This window comes from Venustampulla echinocandica (assembly GCF_003357145.1).
Source record: "Venustampulla echinocandica strain BP 5553 chromosome Unknown scaffold_9, whole genome shotgun sequence".
Lineage (NCBI taxonomy): Eukaryota > Fungi > Ascomycota > Leotiomycetes > Helotiales > Pleuroascaceae > Venustampulla > Venustampulla echinocandica.
Genome location: NW_022474214.1, coordinates 48,319 through 71,525, shown reverse-complemented (window position 1 = coordinate 71,525; position 23,207 = coordinate 48,319). Strand labels below are relative to the sequence as shown.

At 49.3% G+C, this 23,207-nt stretch overlaps 1 protein-coding gene across 1 annotated transcript; it reads right to left on the bottom strand.

Annotated features, from left to right (window-relative positions):
* Window positions 1-1,194: 1,194 nt before the first annotated feature.
* Window positions 1,195-22,887, bottom strand: BP5553_08811 (putative nonribosomal peptide synthase like protein; the record flags this gene model as incomplete). Its single annotated transcript, XM_032017434.1, has 1 exon — window positions 1,195-22,887. One exon carries the CDS (start codon window positions 22,885-22,887, stop codon window positions 1,195-1,197), a length of 21,693 nt encoding a protein of 7,230 aa, XP_031866077.1.
* Window positions 22,888-23,207: the final 320 nt, after the last annotated feature.

Below are 23,207 nucleotides of genomic sequence, written 5' to 3'. Positions count from 1 at the left end.
AAAATCGAAGTTATCATAACATTCTGTCACTTGTGGCCCGAAGACGTTTTCCACTTCAATCTGGCATTGGGTCAATGGGGTCACCATAGTCGGTCTCAGTATCGAGAATAACACGGACTTCCAATGTCGTGAAGAGGACTTGCCACGATCTGATCACCTAGGGGAATGGCTTTAGGACGAGGCAATCTCATGGAGATATATAGAGTATGAATCGGCCATGAGAAATTGTGTCTGCGGACGGTGTAGACTTACAGTCGACCTCCAAAATCATTTTGCCTTGGCGGTGTCAGACGCTAGGGAGGCTGGTTGCCCCTGCAGGCTTACACCCCCCCCAAAGTTAAGTAATGTATAGCCGAGCCTAAGCTGATGCACAGTACAAGTACCTGGGAGCGCTCATCTCACACCGTACCACCTAGCCAGCATATGTGAATGGTGGCAAGCTAAACAATACTACAATCGGGGGTTGTTAGGTCAAAGAAGAGTGATTGATGGAGTCAAGTATAGGGGTGGTTAAGTCAAATATAGGGGGTACCCCATAATATATACATGCACTAAGGTATAACCGAGATTGGTCTAACAAACCCCTGTGGTTTGCCTATGGTAATTCTCTGTTCTCACGTAGAATTGGAACACTGTGACAGATCGTCGTGAAGTTATTCAATGACTAGTGTAAATATACCTAATATCAAATCTATCTCGTGGCGGGTATCTAGAATATCATTTCTTTACATGTACTACGCCCTCCACAATTTAGGAACTCCAAAAACCATTTGCTTAAACCTCCTAAACACCTCGAGCACCTCCTCGATAGAGATCGGATCGATCCAAAATTAGCCTAATCTAACTCCCTGAAAATCCAAAGAAGACAAATGAAATGAAAGAAATATCTCAACCAAATAGTCTGCGAATCCTCATCATTCTAGCCCGTAATGTCCGTTTTCCTGGTCACGATCCACCTCGTATTCCTCTTGCTTCGAACCACGGAGAATTGAGCCGGCATCATTAGGGTATACTGCGTCTCAAAAATCGCCATCTCTTAGAAAAAGACGCGCTGTTGCCTTGTACAGTAGATATCCGCGGCGGCCTCATAGAACCGATTACTACTATGGCGTTTGCTTCAACCCCATATAAGCTATGCTATCTTTACATGCATCATGATAAATATTGCCAGGCAATGACTGGTATATCTCCGTACTACTTTGATGCCCCGTTTTGCAATCTTTCACCGCTATGGAGCGACAACACCTGTTCGACAGGTAGAAGGGGATCATTGGCAATGAGCTGCACAGTGTCCCGAAGCGCGTCTAATAATCCAGCTGCAACGATTTCAGATATATTGGCAGGCAGGTAAGACAATCGTATTTCGAGCTCATTACCACGCTGGATTGTTGTAATCCCAACGTCAATTATCCACAAAGGATCTTTGATCTCCAAGGCAGAGATACTGTACTCAGTATCACGCATTGAGAAAGCGGAGTCCTGGCCAGATATGTGGTTGATGGCAGATGTGAAGCGGGTTGAGGTTGGCCAGTCGCTACACTTGTGCAGGATTTCGCGAAATCCTAGTTGGGAATGCTGCATACTTTGGATCTGCTGGTTACGCACGTTTTGTAGCAGATCCTTAATTGTCCATTGTTGCTCTAGTGTGACTCGAAATGGAAGAAGAGTGACGCAGCAGCCCATGGCGTCCATCAGAGATGGATCAGCTGCCGTTCGTGTTGATACAGTGTCCGCAAACACGATGTCGGTAATGCTCAGAAATTGAGACAGAACGAGGGACCACGCTGTCTTCATGAGAATCGCGCTAGTTGTGCCCTCGACCATGGATTCGGTCATCTCGATAGTACGTGACAAATCTTGATTGACCTTCAAGGGATACTGGCCGATCGTCGACGTTGATGGGCTGATTGCAGGCATACATGATCCCTTCAGAAGGTCTCGCCAATAGTCATAGGTATCATCACCTATGCTTTGCATCTGACTGTACAAAAAATCCGAGAATGTAGCTTGTGGCTGGATTGATGTACCCTCATATAATGATCGAAGATTCTGCCAGATGGTGCCCATTGAATGAGCATCGTATTCTGCATGAGTAAGACGAAGGAGAACCCTATGTTTCAATGTCCCAGTCTCCTGAATAATTGCAATTTGAGTGAATGGCTGACCCAAACCAATGGGTTGGAACATGTTCTTGGAGACTATATCCTCTGTGACGGCCTCCACAGTTGAATCGGTCTCGTAGACCTTGATTTCCGGCTCAAAAGCAGCTTGAACAACCTGGAAGAGTTGACCTTGATCGAACACATAAGCTGTACGTAATGTGTCAGTGATCTGAATCAGGTCAAGACAGCTCTTTTTGAGCGCCTGTGTGTCACATGGGCCATTGCCATCAAGGAGAAAGTGGGTGGTTCCCGATTCAGGTGCCGTCAAAGCTGTAGTCACGGTTGATGACTGAAAATCCGTAGTTGGGAGGATGTCAACAATGTCCTCAATGGCGCATCCGCTGACTGAATTTGCTAATCGCTGAATGAACTCGTCAATGTCGTCCGTCTCGATCAAGGCGAAAGGAGCGGGACCATCTTCGCTACCAATGACTTGGTGAATTAGTCGGTCGGTCAATCCTGCGGCTAGATCTGACAGGCACGGATGCTGGAATATATCGCTGACCCTCAGATTGAGATTGTGCAAGTGGGATGCCGCAACAACACGCATGGAAACTACCGAATCACCGCCAATCTGAAAGAAGTTATCGTGTGCCCCGACCTGTTCTGGAGGCACATCAAGTGCTTCCGCCCAGAGGGTCTGTAATTGCCGTTCCATGCTAGTAGATGGCGCCACTTTAGATCCTTCACGATCGAGATATTGCTGCAGCTCTTGCCTTGATAGAGCTCCTAATAACCCGCGCAGTAGCCTTCGATCGAGCTTGCCGGATAAGTTTCGATCTAGATTGGCAGTGGGTACAAAAGCTGACGGTATCATATAAGACGGTAAAACTTGGTACAGAGCCCCCCGCAAACGTTCGAAGTCGTCACGTAATGCATCCGTCGGCGCGAGTATCCGAGGACCTGAGATGTTCTCCAAGCCACGGCAATGATCACTATCTTTCGCAAACTCAATTGCTGCGATCAAGTTCAATTGCTCTGCTTCCGTATCTTGCTGCTGTGTCAATTCCACAGCTACCAATTCTGCTCCTGGCATGTGTCTTATAATTTGATGTTCGATCTCACCAACCTCAACCCGTTGGCCTCGAATCTTGACTTGTAAATCCCGTCGACCAAGATAAATCAGAGACCCGTCCTCATTTTGACGGACAAGATCTCCAGTACGGTACACTCGACGATTCTCTAAGCCTAGACGCTTGGTGAACTCAGGATCAATGATAAATAAATCACGGGTCTTCGCTGGGTCTTTGAGATATCCTCGCGCTAGAAGGGGGCCTTCAATAAAGAGTTCCCCGGGTGCTCCAATTGGGGACAGCTGACTACAATCAGGTTGTGTGATCCAGGCACACGTAGCTAATGGGTAGCCTATATTTGTGACCTGGTCGGAACTCGTTATTGGCTTGGTACAAGTGCTCATAGAGCCTTCCGTAGGTCCGTAAGCGTTGTAGATATCCGCATGGCCTAACCAAGTGTTGACCACGTCGGCGCGTACAGGCTCACCTGTCAGAATTAGGGTATGTAGTAGCGGTACCTGTGGAGGTGAGATTTGTCGGGCCACAGTGGACGTGAGCATAGCGACGTTGATATTCGTTGTGGCTATGAATTCGGTCAAGTTATTCATGCGAGCTTCCTCTGATGGAACGCAAACACATCCACCAAATATTGTCGTCGCAAATGTATCGGTAATAACGTTGTCAAATGTGTAGTTAGAGAATTGCAGGAATCTTGACTTTGGATTCAATCCTAGCCAGGACCCCTGTGCTTGGAGACTAGTCGACATTGTAACATGGTCAATGATCACACCCTTGGGAATTCCTGTGCTGCCTGAAGTGTGTATCAACCAAGACGCGTCATTCGGTCGCACTCCAGTCTCTGGGATCCCAGTCTGAGCTGGGAGCTGTTTAAACAGTTCTGCATCCATATTCACTAGAGTTAAAGTTGACTTTGTGCATAGTTGAGCAAGTCGCTGTTTTTGCTCCTCATCGACAATGATGATAGCTGCTTCGGAGTTGTTTACGATAGTCTCGATACGCATGAGCGGGTGCGATGTTCCTAACGGCATTATGGCAGCTCCTGCTTGCATGATGGAAAGCATTGCAACAGGTCCCCACTTCGACTTGTCCATACAGATTCCTACAGTGCCCCCTCTACCTACTCCAAGAGCAACAAGGTGGTGTGCAAGGCGTGCAGAGTTGTTGAAAAATTCGCCGTAGGTAAGATTACCGTCCCATGCATTTATCGCAGAAGCAGTTGGACTTCTCTCGACTTGGGCTTGTACCATTTCGTGGATACATTTGTTCACGTGCGGCGGAATAGTCGAATTCCATGCTAAGACCTGTTGCAAGTCTTCTTTCCCAATCGCCACGATGTCCTCGACTCGACATGATCTAGCAGACTGGGTGCAAAGTCGCTCGACTACACAGGCAAAGAAATCTATCACACGTCTCAATTGTGAAGAAGAGATAACGTCCTTGTCATAATGGACGTCTACCACGACCTCATGCGACGCGAGCTTACATTCGACGGTGAGGCCGTAGCTGTTAAAGGGCTCGATGGGCATTGGTACCGAACCAAGCCCTGGGAAGCCTAGTTGGACAGTGCTATCGCTGTCAGCAGTTGGCTGGACCACCAAAAGATTGCGTAAGTCTATGGCAGGTCCGAGGTCTGGTGCTAGCGCCTTGATTCCCTGTAGCCCGGTGTGTTCATAGTCAATCATATTCACCGCTTGTTGTTGGACTGTATCTAAGAACTCGGCAACTGTTTGTGTCGGCTCTACAGATATCCGTAATGGCACTGTGGTGATAGTTGGTGCTGGTATATCAGCAATTTGCCACACTGGAGCATTCCGACCTGAAACTGTCGCAGCGAACACTACGTCGTTATGGCCTGAATATTGGCTCATAACCAAGGCCCAAGCTGCACGGATAACATTGGATATCACCACAGTGCCTGAATAATGACTATCTGGTAGAGTGATAGCATGACTGAAATTGTTTTGCGGTAAGGGTTGATAGTCAGGGCGTGGTAGGGACGGCCAGTCTGTCACAACATCGCCTTGTAATTCGTTTCTCCAGTACGATACGGCATCGTTCTTGTCAGGGCGACCGAACTGAAGGTACCGGATGAAGCGTGAGAATGGAACAAAAGACTGCGGATCGCCACCATTGTAGAGATCAATGAGTCGTTTCCCAAGAGATCGGAGCGTCCAGCCGTCGTACAAGGAATGGTGAGATGTCCAAATGAAAAATGTTTCCCCAGATGGTTGTTTGACGAAGCCATACCGCACTAATGGCTCCCCAGGAGACATGCCGGCTCTGCGATCAGCTTGCAGATATCTATCCAAATCCGTGCCATATTGCCAAGTAGCCCTGTCGTTGACCACGACTTGGAGCCCGTGAGGCGCAACCAAGAGTCGAGTGCGAAGGATATGAGCTTCGTCGGACAAAGCCTGCCAGGCTGCTTTGAACCTGGCCTGGTCTACCGTGTCGTCCAAGGTATACACCTGTCGACTGACGTAAGCGGCAGGCTGTCTTGCCGTAATAGCTATGAGACCTTCCTGTAGGGGTGTTGCGGGATAGACATCCTCAATCTGGCTGACAGCGACACCACATTGAGCTGCAACTTCAGTTAAAAGCCTCTGCTGCTCCTCGAAGTTACAGCTAGCTGCCTCCTCCCAAAGTTCAAAGGGCAGTGGGTTCTCTTCTACCTTGGTGCTGAGGTCGAGCGAGCGGTTGCTGAGCGCATCAACTAAATCGGCAAGCTGAGGGTGCTGAAATATGTCTGCAACGGTGAGTTGAAGCTCACGAGAGTACGCCGCTGCCACTATGCGCATTGCTGTCACCGAGTCTCCACCTAAGTGGAAAATGTTGTCATTCATCCCCACAGAATCAACGCTAATGCCAAGTGCATCGGCCCAAAGACCTTGAAGTCGTCGTCCCAACTCAGTTTCTGGAGCTTGTATTGCATTTGTGCTACTGGGTAGGTATTGTTGCAAAGTATCTGGTGTTAGACCGGCAAGAACGGCTTGAACAGCTCGTCGATCAAGTTTATTTGAGCCGTTGATCGGCATTTGAGCTAGCGGTAGGTAGAAAGTGGGAACCATGTATGATGGCAGGACGTCGCTAAGTGACTTGCGTAGCTTCTCGAATGCATTTTGAAGAATTGGCGTCGGCTGTAATGCTCCAGAATCTAGAAGAACATTGGTGTTACGAGAATGCTCACTCGTATCATTGAAGTCCATCACAGCTACAAGTCGTATCTGCTCTCTCTGAAGACCTTGCTCCATTTTCTCGACCGAGACTGTGCGAGCACCAGCTAGCTGCTTCTTAATATAATATTCAATCTCTCCGATTTCCACTCGTTGACCACGGATCTTGACCTGAAGATCCTGGCGACCAAGATACGTCAGTGTGCCATCCGTATTTTGTCGCACTAAATCACCAGTTCGATACATACGACGTCCGGATAGGCCGAGTCTCCTAGTAAAGCCAGGGTCCGTCACGAAGGATGCGTTTGTTTTTTCCTTGTCGTTTAGATAGCCTCGGGCCTGAATTGGACCTTCGATTAGAAGCTCCCCAGGCGCGCCGATAGGGCAGAGGTAGTTGCAGTTGGCGGCATCCGTAACCCAAAAGCAGCAGGATAATGGCAAACCTACGTTCGATGCCTGACTGACCTCTTTAACTGGCTTACTGCATGACGAGTTGATGGAGCACTCGGACGGACCATAAGAGTTAAAAATAGTAACATGCTGCGACCAAAGCCCTACTGCAGTTGGAGTAACGGCTTCACCAGCTAGGATCATGGTCCGTAATGACGGAACTTCTTCCGGTATAAGCATTGACGCAACAGTCGAGGTAAAGTTTGCAAAGTTGATGTTCATGGAGACCATTGCCGTAGTAAGACTGTTGACTCGATCATGCTCCGAGGGAATACAGACACAACCACCTTTGCAAAAGGTCGTAAAGATATCCTGGATGGCAGCGTCGAATGTATGGGCCGCAAACTGAATCGTGCGGGTGTTGATATCCATCCCAAAGGCATATCCATGGGCCAAAAGACTGGTGCTTAGTGCTCTATGCTCCAACATGACCCCTTTAGGGTTGCCCGTGCTTCCAGAGGTATAGACTACCCAGGCCAAATTGCGAGGTGTCACCTCTGTCTGCAACACTTGTGTCTGATCCTGATTCTGGCTTGATAGACGCTCTATGAGCTTTGCATCGACATTGATTAGTGTGGCATGCACATCGGCTAGCCTCTCCCTTTGCGTGGCATCGACCAGCATCACGCTAGACGCCGAGTCTGCTAAAATGCTCCTGATTCGAGTCAAGGGGTGAGCGACGCCCAGAGGTACAACGACACCGCCAGCGTACATTACGGCTAGCATAGCAACCACGGCCCATTTTGACTTTTCCATGCACACTCCGACCATTTGCTCCGGTCCCACACCTAGCTGGCTTTGGAGATAAAGAGCGAGGGAAGTGGCTAGTTGGGAAAGCTCCCCGTAAGTGAGATCACCATCCCATCCGCAGATCGCAGGTGCCGTGGGTCGAGCGGCGACATGGATATCCACTAAATCATGCACACATATCTCTGTGTGCGATGGCACCGTCGTGTTCCACGCCAATATTTGGCGCTCGTCGTGTGCATTGAGCTGAATACTCTGCAAGGAGCATTCACTGTAGGTCGGGTCATGGAATTGTTGGACCACGTACTCGAACTGGTCGAGTACTCTCTCCGTATACGAGGTCGACGCGACGTTGACATCATAGCGAGCCTCGACTTCGATGATATCTGATCCTAGCGTGCACTCGAGATGGATGCCGAAGCTATCAAAATCCTCAAATGGCACTGGGAGGGCCGTTAGTCCTGGGAATTCAATGCCGTTATCGCTTTCCGCTGCAATTTGCACCACAAGAACATTACGTAGCTCCAAGGCCGTGACTGCTTCAGGCACAAGGGCTTTAATCTTTTGTAATCCGGTGTGCTCGTAGCGAATCATGGAGGTTGATTGTTCCTGAACTGCTTGAATGAACTGTCTCACCGTAATGGTACGGTCTACTTGCACTCTAACAGGCACAGTAGTCAGAGTAGGACCCACAATTTCACCAATTTGCCAGACGGGAGCATTGCGGCCAGAGACAGCGGCCGCAAACACAACGTCCCGATGTCCTGTATACTGCGCCATCACTAAGGCCCAGGCAGCCCGAAGTATGTTGGAAGTCAGAATCTCTTTGCTAGGACCTCCTGAAACTCTGATCGTCTTCTTTGCCCGATGTCGTGGCTTTGGCTGGTAATCGACACTTGGCAGTGGTGGCCAGTCAGCCATTACGTCGCCCTGTAGTTGCTGACGCCAGTAAGTTGCCGCAGCCGACTCATCACTTTGAGTGAGATAGTAGATGAAACGTGAGTATGGTACGGGAGGAGGCATTTGGTAGCCGGCATTGTTAATGTTATTGTATGTCTCAACAAGGCGCTGGCAGATTGAACGCATAGTCCAGCCATCATATATACAGTGGTGAGCTGTCCAGACAAAGAAGCATTCGCCGGTGGTTTGCTTGACAAGACTGTACCTCAACAGCGGCTGGCCTAGGGTGATGCCCTCGTCGATGTCCTGGTTCACATACGTAACGAGGTCTGTACTTAGTCGCCACTCGATAGCGTCGTAAAGCACCACCTGCATCGACTGGCCGTTCTGCGTGATCACCAATCGAGTCCGGAGAATAGGGGTAGCATTGGCCAGCATCTGCCAGGCTCTTTGAAATCTGTCCAGTTCGATCACCGTGGCGTCGAATGCGTATATTTGGCGACTCACGTAGGCAGCAGATTGTCTTGCTGTAATCGCTATCATACCTTCTTGGAGCGGCGTGCAAGGGTAAATGTCTTCGATCTGGTTCACAGTGACATCGCATTTGGATGCAATGTCTTCCAGGAGTTCACCCTCATCTAACACTTTGCTTGTTGTGCTTGACCAGAGAGCAAATGGTTGAGGATCTGAGTGGAATACCTCATCGTTGTTTGTTCGTTCAGCCAAGATTCCCGCCAGGTCCGACAAGCGTGGGTGAGAAAAGATGTCTGCGACGTTCAATCTTAGTTCACGAGCTTGGCTCATAGCTACAATACGCATCCCAGCTACCGAGTCACCCCCGAGCTGGAAGAAGTTGTCGTGAGCACCTACTCTGTCCGTGCTTATACCTAGAGCTTCAGCCCAAAGGGCTTGTAATCGAAGTTCCATATCAGTTGATGGTGATGCTTTAGCTTCTCCATCCAGATATTGTTGAAATGTGTCGGCGGGTAAAGCTTCTAGCATATTCCTCAGAGTCTTACGATCAAGCTTACCCGAGATATTTCGCGGCATTTCAGCGACAGATACATAAGCTGATGGCACCATGTATCCGGGGAGTACTTGAAACAAGGTCCCACTAAGCTTGATAAAGACTTCCCGTATTTCTTCGGTTGGAGCAAGCATACCGAAGGACGTGATATCGCTAGTGTGATACTGACTTTCATCCGCAAAGTCCAAGGCTGCAACTAGAACAGGCTGGCCTTGTGTGCCCAGCTTCAGTAACTCTACAGCTACAGTACGAGCCTCTGGTAGATGCTGCGAAATCTGGGTCTCGATTTCTCCGATCTCAACCCGCTGACCGTGTATCTTAACCTGCATGTCACGCCGTGCGACGTAAACTAGTGAGCCGTCGTTCTTCTGACGCACAATATCGCCAGAACGATACATTCGAAGCCCACGCGGTAGATTGAAGTGGGCTGTAAAAGCCGGGTCGACAATGAAAGCAGCACCAGTCTTGCTTTCATCATTCAAGTAACCTCGGGCCAGTTGAGGGCCTTCAATCAGAAGCTCACCCGGAGCTCCAATAGGGCACAACTTGTTATAGTCTTCTATATCAACTACCCATAGGCGCGTCCCAATAGGAAACCCAATGTTATGGAGCTCGTTCACGTTCTTGGTTGGCCCCGCGGCAGTAGAAAAAATCGAACATTCCGATGGACCATAACAGTTAAAAAGATTGACTTCCGTCATCCATATCTTCACCACATCGATTGTTGCTGGCTCCCCTCCTAGTACTAGGGTATGTAGACTTGGTACATCCTTCGGAGAGAACAAACGAGCGACCGTATATGTCATGGCAGCAGAATTGACTCCTGTCAAACGCATGAACTCCGTCAGCTTATGCGTGTCCATCCGATCCTCTTCAGATGGAACACAGCATATACCTCCCCAAGAAAGAGTTGTAAAGAAGTCTTCAATCGTGCCGTCGAAGGTATGCGCTGCGTAATTGATTTTGCGTGTATGATAGCCAAATCCATACCTAGCTCCATGCGCTTTGATACTCGTGCTCAGAGCACCGTGCTCCAAGACTGCTCCTTTAGGTGTGCCCGTCGTTCCTGAAGTGTAGATAACCCATGCGGCGTCGATATGAGTGACCGGGGTCTTTGGGCCCGCTATTTGAGCGGGCAGGTGTTGGTTTAGATAGCTTGAATTGACCAACAGTCGTCTAGGACTTAGTCCAGCAAGGCGCTCGTCTTGGACGGCGTCTACAAGTACCATGCTCATCCCCGTGTCCTGGATGATAGTATTGAGCCGCGTTGTTGGATGAGTAACTCCCAATGGAACAACTACGCCTCCCGCTTTGAGTACTGCTAGCATTGCCACCACTGCAAACAGGGACTTTTCCATACACACACCCACCATCTGATCCAGGGCAGACCCAACGCCGAAAGACACGAGTTGGTGTGCGAGGCTATTGGCTAGATGGTCTAGTTCGCTATAAGTGAGCTGTCCATCCCAAGCCAGAACTGCCAGAGCCAGTGGGCGCGCGAGGGCCTGCTCTTGTACGAGCTCATGTATGCATTTAGTTACACGCTGAGGTCCAGTTGCATTCCATGTTGAGATCTGCATTTTGTCTTCGGGGTTGATCAGATTGACATCCCTTAGCTGATGTGTTCTAATAGACGGATCACATAGTCGTTCAACAATGTATACGAACTGGTCCAGAACCCTGTTCATATGGGGTGTTGGGACAACACCCTCGTCGTAACGTGCTTCAACACCAACCTCTTGCCCCAACGTGCACTCAATGTTCACTGCATAGGCGTCAAAGTCCTCGACGTCCGCTGGAACAAGCGTAATTCCAGGAAAATCAAGATGCGTATCGCTCTCAGCAGCTGGCTGGATGACGAGAAGGTTTCGAAGCTTCAACACCGAATCACTCAGTTCTGGGGCAAGCGACTTGATCACTTGCAGACCTGTATGTTCGTGGTTGATCATTTCAATAGCTTGTTGTTGAATATGGTGCAAGAAGTCATACACAGTGCCAGTGTGGTCGAAGCGCATTCGTATAGGTACTGTGGTGATTGTTGGGGCAGCAATATCGGTCACGTCTCTGACTGGTGCACTGCGACCAGAGACGTTAGCTGCATATACTACGTCGTTCTGACCAGAGTATTGTGCCATCACTAGGCCCCAGGCGGCTCGCAATATGTTGGACATCACGATATCCTGACGCTCAGCATGAGGCAAAGATATACGCTTTTTGAGCGAGTGCCGTGGTCGGGGTTCATAATTGGGTTGAGGAAGCAAAGGCCAATCTGCGGTTACTGAATCTCCCTTGAGCTGTTCACGCCAGTATTCGATGCTCTCCGCACTATTCGTTTGGGTGAGGTATTGGATGAAGCGTGAATACGGAATAGATATAGGTATATCTTCATCTTGTTGGTAAAGACTTATGAGCTGACTGCATAACAAGCGAATAGTCCAGCCATCATATATACTGTGGTGGGCTGTCCAAACAAAAATCTGCTCGCCAGAGGGTAGTTCGACAAGACCGTAGCGTGAGAGCGGCTGACCTGGTCTTATACCTTCGTCCTTATCCTGCTGGATGTAGTCCTCTAGACTTGAGCTGCATCGCCAAGTAATCTCGTCACGTACTACTACCTGTAACGAAGCACCTGGTCCCACAACGGCGCGTGTTCGTAAGATAGGAGTGCTTGCCACTAACTTGTGCCATGCCTTTTGGAAGCGAGGTACGTCGATTTGATTAGACAGAACATATGCTTGACGGCTTACGTACGCAGATGGCTGACGTGCTGTAACAGCTAGTAGACCCTCTTGTAGTGGCGTACATGGATAAATGTCTTCGATATCTTCGATGGAAACATCGCACTGCTCTGCAATAACTTCGATTTGTCGTCTTTGCTCGTTTAAACCGCCACTAACGGCACCTTCCCATAATGAGAATGGCTCCGGATCTTCGCCCATGACGTCGAGGTCGTTTCTTCCACGTTCAGCCATCACACATGCTAGGTCGGATAACCGTGGGTTTTGGAAGATGTCTGAGACAGTTAATTGCAGCTGGTTGGTTTGTGTCGTCGCCGATACTATTCGCATTGCTGTGACTGAATCGCCTCCAATCTGGAAAAAGTTATCATGAGCGCCGATCTTGTCCATGGCAATATCCAGAGCTTCAGCCCATAGACACTGAATGACTTTCTCCATCTCTGTTGAAGGTGCCTCCTGGGATAACGTTTCGTCAATCATATATCGTGCCAGGTCGCTAGGTGGTATCGCTTGGAGCAAAGCATGGACTTCTAGTCGATCGAGTTTGCCGGAGAGATTTGTAGGCATCTGTGCCAACGGCAGAAAAGTTGCAGGCACCATATAGGATGGTAGGATTTCAGTCAGCGACTGGCGAAGCTCGTTGAAAGCGTTTCTTAGTTGAGGAGTTGGAGCTAGGGTTCCCAGTGATTCTACCTCCCCCGGGTAGTGCTCGCTGTCACTCTTGAAGTCTACAGTTGCAACCAGACTAATGTTGGCACCATCCTCTAGCATTGCTACTACTGCTGCATGAGCTCCTGCCAAGTGACGGACGATCTGATATTCAATCTCGCCAACTTCCACTCGTTGGCCTCGTATCTTGATCTGATTGTCGCGCCGACCGAGGTATATAAACGATCCGTCCTCATTCTGACGTACTAGGTCCCCTGTGCGATATATGTAACGGGTTGAAGATAGACCTGTTTGTTGCTCTGTAAATGTAGGATCCACGACGAACGATTCTTTGGTCTTCGCACTGTTGAGGTAACCTCTAGCCAATAGCGGTCCTTCGATCAGAAGTTCGCCTGGGGCACCAATAGGGCAAAGCTGATTATAATTGTGTAGTTGCGTTACCCAATGTAAGGTAGACATCGGAAATCCAATATTGTCTGCTTGATCAGGACTTGAAAGTGGCCCATTGCATGTACAGACCGAGCCCTCGGATGGTCCGTATGTGTCGTAAAGTGCGACTGAATTCATCCATAACTCGACAACTTCTGGTTTGACTGCTTCACCGGTCAATGCCAATGTGGCTAATGATGGCACTTCAGCGGGCGAAAGCATTTGTGCTACAGTTGGAGTAAGACTAGCAAAATTGACCTTCATCGCCCGTATAACTCCCGGTAGGTTGTTGAGGCGGTCGCTCTCGGATATAACGCAAATACATCCACCATAGATCAAGGTCGCTGATACATCAGAGATGCTTACATCGAATGTAAAGGGTGTAAATTGTAAAGCTCGGGTCTCGGATGATAATCCCATTTTCTCACCCTGGGTTCTCATGCTCGTGCAACAACCCCCATGTTCTAGCACGACGCCCTTAGGAGTACCGGTACTACCTGAAGTGTAGATAATCCACGCAGCGTTGCGAGATGTCACTCCAGTCAGAGGAGGTTCCGTGTTCATCGGCAATGTCTTTAGCAAGGAGGGATTTACTGTAATTAGTTTAACATTTCGGCTGAGATCAGCAAGACGACTCTTGTGATGTAGGTCGACGAGGATCACGTCGATAGAAGCATCCTCAATAACAACGTCAAGTCGAGGCAGAGGATGTGTAACGCCAAGTGGGACTACCACTCCGCCGGCAAAAAGAATTGACAGAATCGCAACAATAGCCCATTTGGATTTGTTCATACATAGCCCTATCTTCTTCTCCGGACCAATGCCGAGACTAGCAAGCTGATGGGCCAGACGTAGGGCCTGATCAGCTAGGTCGCTGTATGAAAGCTCGCCGTCCCATGCGCATACTGCTTTTGCTTGAGGTTGGGACATCACTTGCTTATAGAACAGCTCGTGAATGCAAGTGTCTACCCGACGTGGTAGTGTGCCGTTCCACTGCAGGATCTGTTCGTGATCTTCAGGACCGACAAGGACAATATCATTTAAGCGACAGGGTTTGGATGTGGCAGTACCGCTTAGCTGTCGTACAAGATGTGCAAATTGGGCGAGGATTCTTTTGATCGATGACGACGGTATGACATTGTCATCATAGCGGAGGGCGATGCTCACTTCGTCCATACCGAGTGTGCACTCAGTAAGAAGTCCATAGCTGTCAAAGTTCTCTTTTCCAAGCGGAAGTGCTTCGATACCGGGGAAGTGGTCAGCTGCTCCTTGTTCTTCAGCTGTTTGCACTACTAGAACATTTCGAAGGTCTAATGTCGGACCGAGCTCAGGAACTAGAGCCTTGATAGCCCTCAAGCCAGTATGCTCATAATCTATCATTTGCGCAGCCTGCTTTTGTATAGCGAGGAGAAATCCAGCTACATCCTGCGTCCAATCGACTTGGATACGTACTGGTACAGTAGTAATAGTAGGGGCAATAATACTATCCACTTGCGGAATAGGTGCGTTTCGACCAGATACCGTAACCGCAAAGACTATATCACTATAACCTGTGTGTTGTGCCATTATAAGAGCCCAAGCAGCACGAATCACATTGGAAGTGGTAACGGCGCTCCGAGACTCACACTGAGGAAGTGGAAGAATTTGTGTCATTTCATGCTGTGGCTTTGGCTGGTAGTCGATGCGAGGGAGCGGAGGCCAATTCGCCATCACGTCTCCTTGAAGCTGATCAGCCCAAAAGGCTGCATTGTCCGCCGTTGCTACCTCTTTTCGAGCAAGATAGCGAATGAATCGAGTAAAGGGCTGCGTGGGTAGTAGACTGCCCTGGAAATATATATTGGCAAGCTGTCGATACATCAGAAGCGCACTTATGCCGTCGTACACGCTATGATGAGCCGTCCATACAAAGTAACGCTCATTGGAACCTCGCGCTCGGACCAAGCCAGATCTCACAAGGGGCTTTCCGAGAGCAATTCCCTCGTCTCGATCCGAAGCTATATAGTCCTCTAGATTGTCGCTAGCTCTCCATGGGTCACTTCCACGCACCACGACTTGGAGAAATGATTGCAGTCCTTGACTTGTGAGGATGCGTGTTCGCAGGATCGGAGTTGCCTCTGAAAGAGCTCGCCAAGCTGCCTGAAAGCGATCTAAGTCAATCGTATCGGCAAGCTTGTAAACCTGGCGGTCGATATATGCCAATGGCTGTCGTGCTGTGATGGCCATAAGCCCTTCTTGTAACGGTGTGCACGGATATACATCCTCGATATCGTTGACGGGGATGCCACATTGCTTAGCAATCACATCCAGTTTTTCTTGTTGCTGTTCTGATCCGACTTTCTCCTGTAACCAAAGCGAGAACGGTTCAGGGTCTTGTTCTACTTCTTTATTGACGGAACGCTTAGCAAGAAGTTCTGCTAGCTCAATCAACCGCGGGTGTTGGAACAAATCCGCTACTGTCAATTGTAATTCGCGAGCCGATTCTGTAGCTACCATGCGCATGGCAACCACCGAATCTCCACCAATTTGGAAGAAATTATCGTAGATACCCACTTGGCCGAAGGAGAGGCCCAATGCTTCAGTCCAAAGGGAGTGGACTAGGCATTCTGCTCTAGTGGAAGGTGCCGCTTTATCATTGCTGGCTGACAAGTATTGCTGTCGGCTATCAGGCGTCATGGCCCCTAAAAGGTCGCGGACTGCACGGCGGTCGAGTTTGCCATTTACATTCAACGGCATGTCTGCAATTGGAACGTACATGCTCGGCAGCATGTACGTCGGCAAAACTTGGAATAGCGATCCTCGTAGCATTTCGAATGCAAGCGACAGGGAAGGGGTAAGCATCAATAACCCTGACGGAGCCACTGCCCCATGACGGTGCTCACTATCCTCAGTAAATTCTATCACCGCTGTGAGGATTACCTGTGACCCGGTGCTGTCTTGCTCAAGTAGTTCTACAGCCACAGTCCGAATTTGAGGATGTTGTGCAATTTGATATTCAATTTCGCCAATCTCCACACGCTGTCCTCGAATCTTGATTTGCGTATCACGTCGCCCAAGGTGCGTGATAGATGAGTCCTCGTTCTGTTTAACAAGGTCTCCAGTCCGGTACATGCGGGTACCGGATGGCAAGTCAAACCTCTGAGCAAATCTAGGATCCGAAACAAAGGCAGCTCTCGTCTTCCTAGCGTCATTGAGATATTCTCGTGCTAATAATGGACCCTCAATAAGCAATTCTCCAGGAGCCCCAATTGGGCATAGTTGGTTGTAGTCCACATCGGCGACCCATAGTCTTGTGCCCATTCCTGTGCCAATGACTGCCGACTGGGTTGCATCTTTCAGAGGTTCCCCACAGGAGGAATGAATAGAGCATTCTGAGGGTCCGTACGCATTGAGGACTATGACATGGCCTAGCCACTGCTCCACGACGTCTGCCTTAACAGGTTCGCCCACCAGAGCAATTTGTTGCATCGACGGCACCTCACGGGGGTCGATTAGACGCGCAACAGTCGAGGTAAGGGTGGCAAAAGTAACTCTCATTTGGCGCATAGCGGCTGTCAGGTCACTCATTCGGTCGTTCTCGCTTGGGACGCAAACCACGCCCCCCCAGGACAATGTAGTAAAATAATCTTGAATGCAAGCATCAAATGTATGCGCAGCGAATTGCAACATCCTTGTGTTTGTGTCCATGCCAAATCTAGCACCGTGGGCTTGTATACTACTGCAAAGGGCGACGTGCTGTAGTACAACTCCCTTCGGCTTGCCAGTACTACCGGAAGTATAAATTACCCATGCGGCACTGTGTGGACTGGTGCTATTTAGCAGTACTTGCTTCTCAGCAAGAACAGGCAGTTCCTTCAGCAGATCAGCGTCGACTGTGATCAGCCTGACGCCTGGAATGGAGAGCCGATCTCGCTGCTTCTCATCCACCAGAATTGTGTCGATTTCGGTATCATGAACCATGCCTTTTATACGTGCTTCTGGATGATTAACACCGAGAGGTACCACTACTGCACCAGCCTTCAGCACGGCAAGCATTGAGATTCCTGCCCATTTGGATTTGTCCATGCAAACGCCAACCATCCGCTGTGACCGTGTTCCAGGGCGTGTCAAGTATCGGGCTAACCATGTAGTTTGTATATCAAGCTCGTTATACGTGAGATTACCATCCCACGCACAAATAGCTGTAGCATTAGGGCGAACTTTAGCTTGCTCTTGTACCAGTTCGTGTATACATCGTTCGATTCGAACAGGGGAGGTCTTCGACCAGTTCAAGATAGCTTCCTCATCGTATGCACTCAGGCAACATATCTCCTCGAGGCGATGTACACCGTTACGAACATCAAATAACTGCCTCACAACATGCTCGAATGTCCTGATTGTCCTCTTAAGCTGTGGAGTGGCGATAACTTTTTCGTCGTAGCGGGCTTCAACCTTTATTAATCCAGATAGATGGGAGCACTCCACTGTGAGTCCGTAGCTGTCGAAACCTTCTAGGTCGACCGGCATTGGGTCCAGCCCTGGAAAAGTGGTGCTGTCTATATCGGAAGTGGGCTGAATGACAAGTAGGTTTCGTAGCTCTAGACTTGAACCAAGCTCTGGAACGAGCTTCTTGATTACTTGCAAGCCTGAGTGTTCGTAATTGATCATATCCGCTGCCTGCTGCTGTACGTTCTGGAGGAATTGGTTGACAGTGAGAGGCTGTGCACCGTCTAAATGGATTCTTACGGGTACAGTGGTAATCGTTGGTCCCGTCATTTCCGCTATTTGCCAGACCGGCGCATTGCGCCCTGACAGAGTAACTCCGAAGACTACATCACCTTGACCAGTATACTTGCCCATTGTCAGGGCCCATGCAGCTCGAAGCACGTTCGGCAAATCTGAGTTTTCTCGATTGTGCATTGCGAGATCCGACAGAGTAATATCGTATGTATAACGCTGCGGCGGCTTCGGTTGATAATCAGCACGCGGTAATGACGGCCAATTTGCCAAAACATCTCCTTGAAGCTGATTTAGCCAATATCTTCTACTTGCGTCGTCATCATGGCGGGTGAGATAACGGATGAAGCGAGAGTATGGTACTGTGGAAGGCATCCGCTGGTCAAAGTAGATATCATAAAGACGCCGAAACATCAGCGACACGCTCCAGCCATCGTACACGCTGTGGTGGGCGGTCCAGATAAAGAAACCCTCGCCAGTGTTCTGGACAAGGCCAAATCGCACCAACGGCTGGCCAAGCTTCATACCAGCATCTTTATCTTCAGCAACATAGTCACTCAAGTCTGCACCGGACTGCCATGAGATACTACCACGCACAACGACTTGCAGTGATACATCACTAGTATCCACGCCTGCCAGAATCCGAGTGCGGAGGATGGGGGTTGCTTGAGCCAAGGTTTGCCATGCTTCCTGGAAGCGAGCGATATCAAGAGTAGGCGCTAGTTTGTAGACCTGACGGCTCACATATGCTGTTGGCTGATGTGCAGTAATCGCAATTAGGCCTTCCTGCAGAGAGGTGCAAGGGTAGATGTCTTCAATGTCCTCCACTTTAATGTTGCACCGTGTAGCGATGATTGCAAGGGCTTGTGCTCGCTTACTCGTATCACGGTCATAGATTCCAGACTTCTCCCACAGATCAAGCGGAGCCGCATCTTCTTCTTCAACTCCATCGTCAACCATGCGTCCATCAATCACGCGGGCCAAATCCGATAATCGTGGGTGCTGAAAAACGTCCGCAACGGTCAGCCGTAAGTAGCGAGAATCCTTCAACGCCACCATCCGCATTGCCGCAATAGAATCACCGCCTATGCGAAAAAAGTTGTCGCTTTTTCCTATATCCTGAGGATTTATAGCCAGCACCTCTGACCACAGACTCTGGACCTGCTGCTCTGAGGCGGTAGACGGGGCCGTCTTTGGTCCCTCGTCGGACATGTAGAGTTGTAATTCGTTGAATGGCATCGCATCTAGCTGTGTCCGCAAGGCCCGTCGGTCAAGTTTGCCAGATGCATTCATCGGTATATTAGACATAGGCACATACAATGCGGGAATCATATAAGCAGGGAGCACCTGAGATAGTGCCAGCTGCAAGCCCTGGAAGACTTCACGTAGCACATCTGCTGAAGCTACCGTTCCTATCGTTGTTGTCGTTGTGTTGAAAGCAGCTGGAGTGGTATATTCGGAATCCATGGCAAAATTCATCACCGCCACAAGGCTGGTCTGCGCGCCTCGTCGTAACAACTCGACGGCCACAGTTCGAATCTCCGGGAGGTGGCGCACGATTTGATACTCAATCTCAGAAATTTCCACCCTCTGTCCGCGAATCTTGACCTGTGTACTATCGCATCGACCCAAGTACATGAGTGATCCATCTTGATTTTGACGGACCAGATCACCAGTGCGATACATACGACGTCCAGGCCCTAGGTCCAGCTGCTTCGTAAAGTCAGGGTCGATGATGAATGCTGCTTGCGTCTTCTTCTCATCGTTCAGGTACCCTCTTGCTAGAAGTGGACCTTCGATAAGGAGCTCGCCGGGTGCCCCAATTGGACATAGCTGATGGTAGTTGCCTGCCTGCACGACCCAGAACAGTGACTTCATTGGTCTTCCAATATTTTGTGCCTCCTCAATATTAAATAATCGCCTACTGTTAGACGCCACTATGGAGCATTCTGTTGGCCCGTATGAGTTAAACACACTAGATCGCCTTCCCCAGGTGGACAGAACTGAAGGCTTTAGGGGCTCACCACTCAGGAGCAAAGTGGATAATGAGGGGACTTGGGATGGAGTTATTGTCTCCGTCACTGTCGACGTGAGTTCAGCATAATTGACGTCCATTCGACTCGCGGCCTCTGCCAATGAGTTCATGCGCTCATCTTCAGATGGCATGCAGACGCATCCACCAGCTTGGAGGGTGCTAAAGATGTCACAGATACTGACATCGAACGTGAAAGCAGCAAATTGGAAAGTTCGGGTGTAGTTGTTGATTCCCACAGACTTTGCGTGACCTGTCAGACTAGTACAGAGTGATGCGTGTTGCAATACCACTCCTTTGGGGGTTCCAGTGCTTCCTGAGGTGTAAAGAATCCAGGCAGCATTATCAGGCGTTACTCCAGTCTCAGGGGGGTTCTCTTCAGAGGGCAACCCTTCAATGAGTGTCGAATCTACAACGATCAGGGTTGCCGCCAGCGCCCCCAATTCAGTTCGCTGCTGCTCATCAACCAAAACGATCCTAGTCTTAGTTTCTTGAACAATGCTACTCGTCCTAGCAAAAGGGTGTGTTACGCCCAATGGCAGGACCGAGCCACCTGCATATAAAATAGCTAGCATAGCGACAATGCTGAATCTAGATTTGCTCATACAAAGACCGACAGATTGTTCAGGTCCCACCTGGAGGCGAACTAGGTGGTGGGCTAAGCGTATACTTTCGCTCGCTAAGTCCGCATACGTATATTCTCCGTCCCACGCATCGACTGCGCTCGTAGCTGGTTGTGCATTGACCTGATCTTGTACCAAATGGTGAATACACCTGTTCACACCCGGAGGAACAAACTCATTCCAGTCAAGGATCTGTCGTTGATCTGATGTCTTGATCATAGCTACCTCGTGAACTAAGAGTTTGCCGACCGATGGACTGCACAATCGTTGGACTGTGGATGAGAATTGTTCCATAACATGTTGTAATTGCATATTGTCGAGGACTTGGTCGTCGTAGTTGACATGAACTTCAATTGCCTGGCTGCCGAGTATGCATTCTACATTGAGACTGTAGCTATCAAAGCCATCCATCGCCACCGGTATCGCTTCAAGCCCAGGGAACTCCTTATAAGCATCACTCTCGGCTCCAGGTTGTATGATGAGCAAATTCTGTAGCTCTAGCGCATTGCTAAATTCAGGAAGTAACCTTTTAATCGTTTGAAGCCCAGTGTGCTCGTATTCGATCATCTTGACCGCTTGGCTCTGAACCTGTAATAAAAACTCTGCAACAGTCATAGTGCGGTCTATGCATATTCGGACAGGGACAGTAGTAATGGTAAGAGCGATAATGTCTCCTATTTGTGATATTGGTGCATTTCTGCCTGATACGGTAACTGCAAATATCACATCGTCGTTCCCAGAATATTGTGCCACAACCAGAGCCCAAGCCGCTCGCAGGACATTAGACATCATGATCGTTCCAGAATCATAACCTTCGGGAAGATTGATACTGCTTCGATATACATGTTTCGGGTGTGGCTGATAGTTTGCACTCGGTAATGGGGGCCAGTCGGCCATTGCATCGCCATGAAGCTGGTCGCGCCAGTAACCTGCTGCAACTGTAAAATCTTGGTCGGCAAGGTAACGAAGGAACCGGGAGTAAGGTATCTGACGAGGAACGCAACTTTGCTGGTAAATGGCTGCAAGTTGTCGGTAAAGCAATAAGGCGCTCCACCCATCGTAAATACTGTGATGTGCTGTCCAGACAAAGATGCATCGTCCGGATTCCTCTTCAATCTGACCAAACCGTGCCAGCGGCTGGCCGAGCGTCATTCCCTCGGCACGATCCTGTGCTAGATAGCTCTTCAAACTCGATCCTCGCCGCCATAACAAGCGTTCGCGGATCACCACCTGCAGTGATTGACCCCCAGGCCCCATGACTACGCGGGTTCGTAGACTGGCCACTGTTGCAACCAGCGTCTCCCATGCAGCCCAAAATCGTTCCAAGTCGATGTCTTCCGTAAGAGAGAATGCGCGGCGCTCCATATACGCTGCCGGCTGTCGTGTCGTTATGGCTATCAAACCTTCCTGCAAAGGTGTACAGGGGTAAACATCCTCAATCTGCTCAGCTTCAACATCGCACAACAGCGCAATCTCCTCCAGCCGCCGCCGTTGTTCGGTCAAATCTGAATCTCGATGAGAGGCCCACAGCGCGAATGGCGCAGGGTCAATGTCTTCCTGGTCACCGTTGTTGAAAATACTCGCTTCACCGTTGCTATCCTCTGCGGAAGGCCGATGTCGTGCGGTAGAGAACAGCTCTAAAATGCTCTCTGTGCTGATAACATCAGCAGTCTTCAACTCTATTCCCCGCTCCTCGCATGCCGTTACAAGCCTGATGGCTGATATAGAATCGCCTCCTAAAGAAACAAAAGAGTAAGTATCATCTAACTCCTCAATATTAATTTTCAAAACCTTTGCACAGATGATGCTGAACTCCTCCTTGAAGTCGCTTGTTGTATGGACCTTCGAGGACGACGTGTCGAATTCGAGCAATGTCCCATTTCCATTGATGTGCGTCTCATTTCCATTGGCATGAATGCCATTTCCGTTGATATGCGTGCCATTTGTATTAATGTGTGTCTCCTTTCCATTGACATGAACGCCATTTCCGTTGATATGCGTGCCGTTTCTATGGATGTGCGCTTCGCTGCCATTGACATGAATGCCATTTCCGTTGATATGCGTGCTGTTTCCATTGACATGATTGCCATTGCTGTTCGATTCGCGAAAAATTTGTTTTGAACTTCCAGTCTGAAGTGCCCCGTTCCCATCCATCTTCTCTGAGTTTCCCACGCAATCCGATGTAGTCATAGTTGTACAAGAAAAATCCCTAATCATTTAGCAGAATCTGAAGGTCTCGGAAGTCAGTGTCTCTTTACCTCTGTCTCTGGGCGTTGGCAAGTTTTTGCGATTGAAGTACAAGTAAGGTGAATTTCTGTTACCAAAATTTCCTAAATGCTGCAAAATAGTATCCCTAGCTTTGCATACCTACCCTAGTGCCAGGGCAACATGTTATTATGTATGAAGACTTCGGGCCTGCTTGCCGGATACAGTATACCTACGCCACAGCCACTATGATTATAGTATGACCAAGATCTGAAAAGTGTAGGTCAGCTCAATATTGTCCGATA